At 31.6% G+C, this 12175-nt stretch overlaps 3 protein-coding genes across 4 annotated transcripts; 2 read left to right on the top strand and 1 right to left on the bottom strand.

Annotated features, from left to right (window-relative positions):
• The first annotated feature begins 1516 nt into the window (after positions 1 to 1516).
• AT1G23200 (Plant invertase/pectin methylesterase inhibitor superfamily) lies at positions 1517 to 4045 on the top strand. Its single transcript, NM_102168.4, has 2 exons — positions 1517 to 2619; positions 3120 to 4045. The coding sequence occupies exons 1-2, from the start codon at positions 1620 to 1622 to the stop codon at positions 3782 to 3784; spliced, it is 1665 nt and encodes a 554-aa protein (NP_173733.1). The 5' UTR covers positions 1517 to 1619; the 3' UTR covers positions 3785 to 4045.
• Positions 4046 to 4430: 385 nt separating this feature from the next.
• On the top strand, positions 4431 to 5362 carry AT1G23201 (GCK domain protein; the record flags this gene model as incomplete). Of its 2 annotated transcripts, none has more annotated exons than NM_001332593.1 (1): positions 4431 to 5362. In NM_001332593.1, one exon carries the CDS (start codon positions 4557 to 4559, stop codon positions 5157 to 5159), a length of 603 nt encoding a protein of 200 aa, NP_001320723.1. In that variant the 3' UTR covers positions 5160 to 5362. The 2 variants fall into 2 exon arrangements, with proteins under 2 accessions (NP_001320723.1, NP_001154359.1); NM_001160887.2 differs by having other exon boundaries at positions 4593 to 5175.
• A 2974-nt stretch (positions 5363 to 8336) lies between these two features.
• On the bottom strand, positions 8337 to 9403 carry AT1G23205 (Plant invertase/pectin methylesterase inhibitor superfamily protein). The gene has a single exon (NM_102169.3). The coding sequence runs from the start codon at positions 9233 to 9235 to the stop codon at positions 8618 to 8620; it is 618 nt and encodes a 205-aa protein (NP_173734.1). The 5' UTR covers positions 9236 to 9403; the 3' UTR covers positions 8337 to 8617.
• Positions 9404 to 12175: the final 2772 nt, after the last annotated feature.

The raw sequence follows: 12175 nt of genomic DNA on the forward strand, positions 1-12175 counted from the left end.
TTTTGATTTTTTTTAATAAATCACCCAATCTTTCACAAGTAACGTATATTTCTTTTGGTACAAATTAAATAATGATGGAATACCAAACAATTAGTACCAAAATATAGTAACAAGTTAATGACGAATTAAAAGATGTATATTTCCTCATCGATGTCGACAAAAATATTAATGAGATATTAGTTATACCGCCGTCTATCACCATTGTTAGTGTGGGATTTTTTTCCTGCTGTAGTGAAATAATATGACATGATCAGAATTATACTTGTTGTTTATTGGCAGTAAATGTTCTTTCCATGCAAATGAAATAGAAATTTGAATGTGAAAATGCTTAACTACATGTGTAAATAGATCTTCTCAACTGTATGTTACGTAGATATCTCTAGCATTCAGTTACCAAAATATATATGTTGGAAATTTTTTTTTTCTATTGTCAACAAGGAATTTGAAAGTTAGTCGTAAGATTTACATACTTTTTGGTTAAACTCATGCTTAATTGTTATGATCTAACTACGTGACAGAAATTGCAGAAAATGTCGCTTTTGTAAACCTAAACCATTAATTAAACGATAGAGTAATAACAAAACTTGTTAAGTGAGAAAACATATTACAATTCCCACAAAAGACGGACTTAATCAAACTTTTCATCAAAAACTTTAATTTGGTCAAGCTCACACGAAACTCATGTGAAAGCTAGCCTTTTGACCTTTGATTTTGATATTTACTTAAAACTCTTTCTGGGAAACTCCCTAACGCTTGGTTGGTAGATTTCACATCATTCAAAATTTATATTTTCAATGGTGATCGATATGTAATTTTGTGGTTGGAGCTGCAGATATAGTTGTAATAACTTTATTTAATCATTATTCACAAAATTTTGTATTGTTACCATTATACGTATAGGCGTTCTTTTAGAAAAAGAAAACAAAAACTGAAAATTAATACACTAATTTACCTTGGAACAAACATATAAAAATTAACAAAAAAAATTGAAAGAGTTTTATATGCTAAAATTTTTACATGAATTATATTAACTGAAATAGTTAAATTTTTGCTAATTGTTATACTATTTCAAATCACATTTTCTGTACGTGGATTGTTCTTTTCCTTATGATATGTTATCTTTCATTTGGAGTCTCAGACTTTCTGACATGTGGCATTACGGGAAAGGTGTGTGTCTCTCAAACTTCTTACACATGTGGCAGGCCATTAGCCAAATCTCATTTGAGTATCTATACTAATTTGATTATTAGCTTGAGTTCCTTTCCTACGTAGTTGTTTTAATTTACATAAAGCTCTAAATTATGTTGTGTTCAATGTTTATGCAATAAGTTCGAACCAATGGCCATTGCTAACTTGGATTCTATAACATATAATTTGTTCTTAATTTTTATTTTTTTGTTCTTAATTTTCGTTTTCATATGTTTATATCAAACATAAATCAGACGCTTTGACGTGGCTGCATACGTGTATACATTTTCATTTATGAGATTGAAAGAGAGTATCCATACATTTGTTACTTATACATGCATTTATATATAACTCTCTACTTCCCTAAGAAAACAATATCCCACATCTCTACTCATCCACATTAGTCAAAGATCTCTATTGGTACTTCTCAAATGGATCACAAAATCCTACTAACACCTCCCAAATCTTTATACACCAAATGTATCATAACCATCATTTACGTCGTATCAATATCTCATCTAAATGCCCATTTCATAACTTCATGCAAACAAACCCCATACCCTAGCGTCTGCGACCACCACATGTCTAATTCACCTCTCAAAACTTTAGACGACCAAACGGATGGGTTCACTTTCCACGACCTTGTGGTCAGCTCCACCATGGACCAGGCCGTGCAACTACACCGCCTTGTCTCTTCCTTGAAACAGCATCATTCTCTCCACAAACACGCAACATCAGCTTTGTTTGACTGCTTGGAGCTCTACGAAGACACTATAGACCAACTCAACCACTCTCGGAGATCGTACGGTCAATATTCTTCGCCACATGATAGACAAACCTCGTTAAGCGCGGCCATAGCTAATCAAGACACTTGCAGAAACGGATTTAGAGATTTTAAGTTAACCTCTTCGTATTCAAAGTATTTCCCGGTACAATTTCACAGGAATCTCACTAAGTCTATTAGCAACTCTTTGGCAGTTACTAAGGCTGCTGCTGAGGCTGAGGCGGTTGCCGAGAAATATCCATCGACGGGGTTCACTAAATTCAGCAAACAAAGAAGTAGTGCCGGAGGTGGTAGCCACCGGAGATTATTGTTGTTTTCCGACGAGAAATTTCCATCGTGGTTCCCTCTTTCCGACCGTAAACTACTGGAAGATTCCAAAACTACGGCAAAAGCCGATCTTGTGGTGGCTAAGGACGGTTCGGGTCACTACACAAGCATTCAACAAGCGGTAAACGCAGCTGCCAAACTTCCTCGGAGAAACCAGAGACTTGTGATATACGTTAAAGCCGGCGTTTACAGAGAAAACGTGGTAATCAAGAAATCGATCAAGAACGTGATGGTTATCGGAGATGGCATCGATTCTACCATCGTCACCGGTAATAGGAACGTTCAAGATGGCACGACGACGTTTAGGTCCGCAACTTTTGGTAAGTCGTCCGTGCTATATAGATAGAGATTTATCAAAATTACTTTCTAAAAGTGATATTTATTAGAACTATATCAATTTTCGCACATACATTTACATATAGACATTACGTATAATCGGATAGACAAAAAAAAAAGACATTAAAATTATCTAGCCACAGTTTATCCGATTATACGTAATAAAATTTTAGTTTCTACAAAAAAATATTTTTAAAACAAAAATTACTTTGATATAAGTTTGCTAAATTAATTAATATATATCTGGATGTTAGTTATTATAAACTTTTTGCTAAAAACTATTATTTTCAGTTTTGCTAATATTATTTGACGGTAAAAAATAATAATTTACTCGTTTTTTTGGTGTTTCAACATATATACTTTACTCTTTTTTTAACGTCAGAACTTTAAACACTTATTATGATCTGTTGAGTATTGACAAAACACACATGATTTCCTCTTGAAATATAACTTTTGGACTAATTTTTGTTTTATCCGCCAACAGCTGTTTCCGGCAACGGTTTTATCGCACAAGGCATAACATTCGAGAACACGGCAGGACCGGAGAAACATCAGGCGGTGGCTCTCCGATCAAGTTCAGACTTCTCCGTCTTCTACGCCTGCTCTTTCAAAGGCTATCAAGACACTCTCTACCTTCATTCTAGTCGTCAGTTCTTGAGAAACTGCAATATTTACGGAACCGTCGATTTCATCTTCGGAGACGCAACCGCCATCCTCCAAAACTGTAACATCTACGCTCGTAAGCCGATGAGCGGCCAGAAAAACACGATCACCGCTCAATCACGCAAAGAACCCGACGAGACTACTGGCTTCGTCATCCAGAGCTCGACGGTGGCTACTGCGTCGGAAACTTATTTAGGACGGCCGTGGAGATCGCATTCGAGGACGGTTTTCATGAAATGTAATCTTGGAGCGTTGGTGAGTCCGGCGGGATGGTTGCCTTGGAGTGGTAGTTTTGCTCTTAGCACTCTTTATTACGGTGAGTATGGTAATACCGGCGCCGGAGCAAGTGTCTCCGGTAGAGTTAAGTGGCCAGGTTATCATGTTATAAAGACGGTGACAGAGGCGGAAAAATTCACGGTGGAGAATTTCTTGGACGGAAACTATTGGATTACGGCTACGGGAGTACCGGTCAACGATGGACTTTGATTTTTTTCTTAAAAGAATTAATTTTGTTAGTGTGGTCTTTGTTGATTTTATGTTTTTTTTGTTTGTTGGCGTATAATTGTTATATATAGCTTTATTTCCCAAATCCCATGTAACAGATGGATTGTCTTGAATCTATATAGTATCTATAATAGCAAACCGATTGACTCGCTCTTGGAAGATTTATCGACAAATTTTGACCTCACATGTATTACAAAACTTTTTTGTTTTTGGCTCAAACTTCTCAAAGATCCTTTATTGTTTAAGTTTATGTATCTTTCTACCTTTCTTATTGTAGCTTTGGGGTAAGCCTCTTTTTATTGTTCTTTATATTTTGGGATCTCAGCATCCTCTTATCTTCGTATTTGGATTATAATTTAAAGAACAGAATAATAACAACTTTTTGTTCAAAAGAAAAAAATAAAAATAAAAGCCATACATATTCTTTTTCCTTCAAATGTTTCTATTGTGAATCATAATGTTCTGATACGTAGTTATACTGTTTATATTATTATGTTTATAAGGATGAGATGCTTAATATACTAATAAATGTTTCAATAAAATTAATGAATATAATTATTGCTTTGTCAACCAACTATATTAGATCTGAAGGGAAAAACAAAATATAAAGGACTAAATGTGGAAAAAACGGCAAGGAAAATACTCATATGTATTAATTATTTTAATAAGTAACAGTAAACAACAACAAAATCTTTATATATTTTATACCGACTGCATCTTTTGTTAATATATCTTTTTATGTTTGTTTTTTTATATGAAGAGTGATTATCTCTCTTACGGCATTGGGATCATGTCATCCACGGATCTGAAACCGGAATCCAAACCTGAAAATAACCAAGTCTCGTCGAAGCCGAAGCCAGTGAGAGGTCGATATCATGTGTTCATGAAAGAAGGTGGTTGCGAAGAATCATATACCGCTTTTGTAGGTCGTGATGTGCAGAAAGATACGTGTAGGGAAGCCTATTCGATGGTGGAAAAGTGTATGAAGGCTCGCTCTGATTACTTTGAGCGATTTCTCGCGTTGCAGAACGCTAGGGCTGAAGTGATGCAGAGAGAAATCGATGCCTTCCTCCATGCGAAACCAAAGGACAGAGACGAGATGTTTACCAAGTTCATGACAAGAGGTGCTTGCAAAGAAGCATTTATGGCTTGGATTGACTTCTGCAAAGAATCTAGGAAGAACAATAAAAGTTGTCGTCATAATCCTGCCATGGACACCATGCTCAAGTGTGTGAAGGCTCACTCTGATTACTATCATCCGCTTCTCACGGTATTCAAAGCTGGTGAAGAACATCATAAAAAGGAGATCGACGCCTTGAATATGAGAGAGCAAACTGAAGCTGATGCTAAGGGATGATTAGAAAAAGGATTTAATCTACGTCATATTTTAATGCTTTATTTTTTTTTGTTTACGTTTCGTTCTGAATGAATATTCTTCTTCCTTTTTAATATGATTCTAAAAGGCCATGCATTACTTTGTTGAATGTTTCAGTCTTAGTCTTTATTATTATTATCTTTTGTGGTGGCAAAGCAACATAAACAACATATCATTTAAAAAACGACACGAAATCCGTTTGTTCCTCCTTTCTACATATTTGATGTGGCTCTATTACAGACCTCAACCACAAGGATAGATACATATGTCCTTTATTGAAGGTTTATGGTGCTTGTGAATTGTGATGTTCGACAACTACATTGTGTATCTAACGTTTTTAACTCATCATATCATTTGTATATTATAGATAAATATGTCCTTTAATGAAATTGGTAATGTCATTTGCACATGATTTAGCTTGTAATATATTTCAGTTGTGAATTCATGTAACATCAGCAGAATTTTTGGATGGTAATGCTAACTTGTTCATATTTTTTAAGTCGTGAATTTAAGTTTGAAACATGATATGGTTTGGATGCATACTCTTTACGAAGGATTTGAATAATGAAAATAAGGTCTACAGAATCTATAGAAAACAAAAAAAATTGGAGTAAAATAGATTATCAATGGCTACTTGGACTCGGTTTACAGTTTGGGCTCTGAAAGCCCTTAAATGATCCGACGATGTCGCCAATCCAGAAACATAAGTCTGAGCCCGTTCACGAATCATTTTCTCTAACAAAATTCACGAAACATTAGAAACATAGTAAACAATTTGGAAATAAGAAAAGAACAAAAAAAGTGAACAAATCTCTGTCAAAAAGTACTCATTCGAAAAGATTTGTTCATAATGAGTAATCTTTGACAGAGATTTGTCTATAATGATTTGTACACACTGAAATTTAAAACATTATTTTGACATTAAACAATAAACAATAAACATCATGAATTAATACGGATAAGACATTATGGCTGGTGAATGAATTAAATTTGTAAGAGTTCCTCAACTTAGTAAGGGAAAAACAGGTGTCAAACTATAAGCAATAAGTTACAGGTAGATGCAACAGAGATGGACCCTTTGGGATTGTGACTAGAAAACAAAAAGGACTCTTGTTTCATTGCGTCTCGTGAATCCTCCTCTCTTCCCCAAATTCTGATACCTATTTGCTTTATGAGGTTCTCTTTTATTTCCACACCTTGTAAATACTTCGACGTCACTTTGACATTTTAAAACCATTCAAAACTTATCATATCTCGTAAATCTAGAGAAATCTCGTACTACGAAAAGTTATGCACAAAAGGGCACAAACGTTTGTATTACCATTTCCTTTTTTTTGGTAATGAAATCTTATAAATAATTTATATATGTTTTATGGTTATTATTTAGAAGCTTTGAAAATTGTATTAGTGATGTTTTAAAGCAATTTGATGGCATATTCTACCAAACGAAACATTTTTCAGTTACTTACTTAGATATGAATACTTTTGAAGTCACAACTTAAGTGATTGTACAATGCGTAGATTAATCATTTATCTTATAAACTGGAAAAACATGAGGCGTAAGAAGGCATGTGAGACAGAGTTTCTATTATGTCGTTTGTGTGTTATGATAAACAAATGGGTTTGTGGTCAATTTCACAGGGGTCACGGATCTTATTTCTCCAACATATACTTCCAAACCATTTATAAATATTCATTTTTTTGTAAAATAAACATCAATTTTCTTCACGCATCCTAACAATTCTTGCAATTTTAAATTTTAGTATGATTTAATCAACTACTATAATTATGTAATTAGTAAAATCAGTTTTGTGGATGGTATCAAATTTACAAGGCATCGAATGACAAATTGTTATTACAAAAGAAGATGACAAATTGTTATATACTCCATCCATTCTTTTAAGATGTATCAAATGTACAATACATCAACCAAAAATATTGTATACATTCAAGTCCAAAATAGTGTTTGTTCTTTTAGTTCTCATGTTGCCAAAGATTTTCAGTGGTCTTAAACATTAATTAGTCGTTCGGGAATTGGCTAGCATCGAATTTATCTAAACATCAATTTATGTTCAAATTTAATTTGCTTTTAATTAGTAGTAAAATATTTGATATTACAAACCAAATTATATATATATATATATACATATATAAGATTATTAAAGTTTTCTTATTAGTAACTAGACTCGGAAATCTTAGAATTCTCATATATTAACCTATAAAGTAAGATTTTAATAAGACTAAAACTTAAATTGATATACAGAAACTTAAATTAATAATTGGTTTTGAATTTGAATCTCTGATCATCATGTTAACGAAGATTTTCTTATAATTAATCATTAACATTTACGGTTGGTGTATCGTATATGAATAAATCACATGTATACGAATCTACGTTTGGTGGACCAAACACTATAGTTTATATTCCCGGACTTGGAAAACAGTGGTGACACACAGACACACACACGTTTATACACATACCGACATACGCACATATCACATATATATTCGAAAATGGGTACAAAAATATAAGTGTATGCATGTTACAAAACATTAGATTATCATTTGTATGAGCTTAATTTGCAACATATTGAATATTAGAATTACCTCTATAGCTTGTCCAGCATTAACATATAACGTCAGTGTATAATAGACTAATAGTGGTGGATTTCCAGCGCATGCATACATTAGCCACTATATACTTCTTTTTAATATATGGAGCACCATTAGCCGCCATTAGATATCAATAGTGTGCTTTATTCATCACTTTGAAAGTCAGAATATAGAGATAGTAGTACTTATTTGTAGCCTGTATATCAAACCTTATTACTGAAAGAGAAAACTGCTTAATTATATAATGTGTGTCATTTAGGTTATAATTGGTAATTTGCGTTTTAAACCTATCTATTGCAGTTTTTAGACTTTTATAATTTTATTCTTCTGATTTTTTTTTCTATACTTTTTATCACCACTTGAATTAACTACACAACGACAATAAATTTATATTGTCCACCACTAAATTTTAAATTCAAATAAAGTCAACTTATTTCTTGTTTTTTTCGATCAGAAAGCTAAAAGCAGCTCATACAATTTTGTACCTCATAATGATGTTCTAATTTGTTTGAAACCTTCTAAAACGATTTATAGTAAAAGGACAAAATCGCTTGACAAAAAAAAACAGAAGTAAAAGGACAAATAGATATAAGAAATAATTGACTACTAATTCTTTTTACACACACTTGATTCTTTTCGTAATTTCGACAAACAAAAAGCGTTAACAACTACATAATATCACTATTTCATTACAGCCAATCACAAACAGGCTTATCTTATTATATCTCTATCATGCACGCGTGATAACCAAAAACATTTAAACAATAACTTCTTTTTCAAGTAAGAAAAAAAAGAAGAAGAATATTTAGTGAATAATGATAAAATGATCAATGTATGGCCTTATCAACACATCGATTAACTAGAGCCAACGCATTACTAGTCATCTTTTTAACGTCATCGACCCGTGCGCATATGTCATCCTTCCTCGGCTCATCGTGAATGTCTTTAAATCCGTCCGTACAAGTCTCCTCATCAGTTAAAGCCGCACTGAGCCACGTCTGCACGTTACTCATTTGGAACCTGAAGGACTCGAGCGAGCCAGTCGAGACCAGCTCCCTCATCTGTTTCATCGAGCCTTTCATTTCTTCGACCGCGTCTTTAAGATTGTCGAAGCAGTCGTGAAAAACAGCGGCTGCGGTTGGGTGGTGAGCACCATCTTCGTTGCTCTCTGGCTGGAGAGTGGTGATATTGGCGAGGTATGAGGCTAAGTCGAGAGTCTTGGTGAGAGTGACGGAGATGGCGGCTCGAGCCAAGAGGGCTGGATCGTTGTGAACAGAGCTAGAGAAGGAGGAAAGAGAAGAGAAGCATAGGTCAGGGTATAATGTGGTGTTGCAGCTAGTACGGATGAAATCTGAGTCGTCTGATTGAGAATGGACGGTCAGGATTAATGGGAGGACGCTGGCTAAGAAGAAGAAGAGAAGTGGTTGATGAAGAGAAAGTTTCATGGTTTCTTGTGACACGGAAGTGACTCTTTTTGGGTTATGGATGATTTTGGTTTTTGTGACCTCAAGTTTATATTTATACTGTTGATCATTAGCTAGGATTAATCCAAGCAGCCAACAATTTTAATGGGCCGATCTGGGCCTGAATATTGTGTATAAATAATAATGCTTTATACGTATGGCGAAATCAAATTTAAGAGATCTCGTTAATATCATGGCATAAAAAAATTGTATCAGACGTTTTTTTTTTTTTAGTATAGCCGATTGATACCCATACTAAATGGTCGCTTATGTTATCTTTGCCAAATGCCATCTCGTATATTTTTCTGTCTGTATTAACTTTTTAAATCAATTTTGTTTTCATGTTTAGCATTAACATCATCACACTTAGAAATTCACGACTTTTTTCTGGTTACTTGGTCAGTCCGAATTAATTTTCTGTTTAGTTAACGTAGTAAAATTAGGCACATTACATGATTTATAAAGTGGTCTCCAACTTCGCTAGATTCGAAACGAAACAAAAAAAAAGATATCTTCTATTTTTAAATAAAGATTTTAATGAAAAAACTCCTCAAATTTCGATTGATCCATTTTAAATCGAATAACTTGAGCTGAAAAGTGTTATTTTAGTAGTGTACAAAATGCCTAACTCAAAAGATATTAGTTTGAGATATATACACGTACGATAGAAAAACAATAATTAAAGAACCAGATAATCGTTTAGATTAATGCATTTTAAAGTACAAATTGATATCTTCATATTAAATCATTGTTTGACAATAATATTATAGAGTACATTCAAAACTAATTTGAATGATTTCCACGTCATGCATATCAAATAAAACTAAAGAATCCGCTTTTGAGTTAAAATTAATTTTCTGTTTTGGTTAACGCCCGTAGTCAAATTAGGAAGATTGGTCCTCATACATGAACAAGCATTGACTTCATTTAATGTTAGTTATCAACAAAAAGTTGATGAAATTTGCTATAAAATCGAGATGCTAGAAAGGAAAAGAAATCATATATATAAAAGTTGACCAATTTTTTCCTTATGAATGACACATCATCACACCAGTGAATGCTACATATCATTCTAAATTAATATTATTAAAATAAAATAAAACTTAGTGATAATAAATTAAAATTTTCACATTGCATTGAATCATCCATTAATAATCCCACTCTTAACTAAATATCTTCATTTAAAAGAAAAAATACAAAAATTATTTTAATGTATCAAACACTATTTTCATTTTATTTTTCTTATTTTGCTATTTTTTTAATAGTCATTACTTTATAACGACTAGAAATTTTCGTGTATTGCAACTTAGCTGTTTGCTACTTAACCTCTTTTAGTTTAGTAATTTTAACTTAGTCTTTTTTTTATTACATTTTTTGTCTACATGATATGTTTTTTGTGCTTTATGATAAATTGGTAACATTAATAATGACATACATGTTTTTGTAAGTAATGGTCTTTTGAGACGTTAGATCTATCAAAAATTTAAATAAACGACACTCTCTCCAATATGGCTATATGCAAATGCAAAAAGAGAAACCTAAAAATGTTGACTTAAAATACTCTTTTATTTTTGCCTTCTTTTTTTCTTTTATGTGAAAATATTTAAAACAGATGAGTAGTTAATTATACATTATGTTATTCAAATGATGTCAATTCAATATTTAGCTAAGAAATTATAGTTATACATTATGTTATTCCACAAGAACCTATCATGATGTGATTGGAATATTAGATTAGTAGAGAATACATGGAACAATAAATTGTTTGCTTAGAATCAAGTTAGGCAACTTTTAAACCAAATAAGTAACATAATTGCATACCATTTTATCATATATTATTGATGTAAGTATTTCATGATAGTTAAAAAGATTAGAATCTAGGGTATATAGATAAGAAGATTTATACATGAAAAAAATATAATCGATATTTAAATTAAAAGTGAATCTAACTATACAAATATAATTACATAAAATGAATATAATTTAATCAACTACATAATAGCAGACACGAAAATAACATAAATTACCAATAAAAATAGTTAATAAATTAGCAATAAAAATAGTTAAACATAATTATTATTAAATAATTTTCAAAACAACAATCCACGCGTAGCGTGGGTACTCACCTAGTTGTTATACAATAGAACAACAATTAAATATTGGAAATGAAAAACAATCTTTACGTTAAAAAAATAATCTAATAGCAATAATAATTTTTACATAAATCAAAAAAATCTAATAAATTATCGTACGACGATTGGTCGATTGGTAACGATTGCTACTTTTGGCTATAACGATTTTGACTGTAGAAAATTAGGATGCAAAGACTTTAGATATTTCAATCTTATTGGTAAAAATAAATTCTAATAATTATTTTTATTATTATTAAATATAGTTTATAAATATTATTTATGATAAGTATGAATTTATTTGAAAAATAGTGACTACAATTGATTTATTAATAATTATTTTTTTGAAAATTAAATAATTCATAAATAAATGAATAAATAAAAAACTCATTTTACAAATTCACTATTTAAAATCTTCAAATATGATTTCAAAAGAACAGAAAAGTAAAACTACATTTAATCAATCAAAATTATTTGATAATAAAATATAAATATTTTTTTAAATAGTTTTGAAATTATATGGAAAAAGAAAAAAGTATTTTATTTTCTTTTATTATTCTCTCTTAAAGTGAAAGTCTCGTTTATGAGACTTTAGAAAGAAAAAAAAATAAACGAAAAGAAAAAGAGTTTACAAACTTTTAAAATTAATAAAATCTTGAAAGGGAGATTGGTTAAAAAATAACTTGAAGAATTTAAAATATTTTCAAAACTAAAAATATTAACAAAGTCTTCTTTGTCACCGTTAATGTCCTCTTGTTCTTCTATTTCAATTCGAGTTTGGTTATAGAAGGAA

Source organism: Arabidopsis thaliana (genome assembly GCF_000001735.4).
Source record: "Arabidopsis thaliana chromosome 1 sequence".
Taxonomy (NCBI): domain Eukaryota; kingdom Viridiplantae; phylum Streptophyta; class Magnoliopsida; order Brassicales; family Brassicaceae; genus Arabidopsis; species Arabidopsis thaliana.

Coding starts and splice junctions, on each gene's coding strand:
- AT1G23200 (NM_102168.4), top strand. CDS start 1,620: ATGGATCACAAAATCCTACTAACACCTCCCAAATCTTTATACACCAAA. Junction 2,620..3,119: donor GTTTAGGTCCGCAACTTTTG/GTAAGTCGTCCG, acceptor ATCCGCCAACAG/CTGTTTCCGGCAACGGTTTT.
- AT1G23205 (NM_102169.3), bottom strand. CDS start 9,235: ATGAAACTTTCTCTTCATCAACCACTTCTCTTCTTCTTCTTAGCCAGC.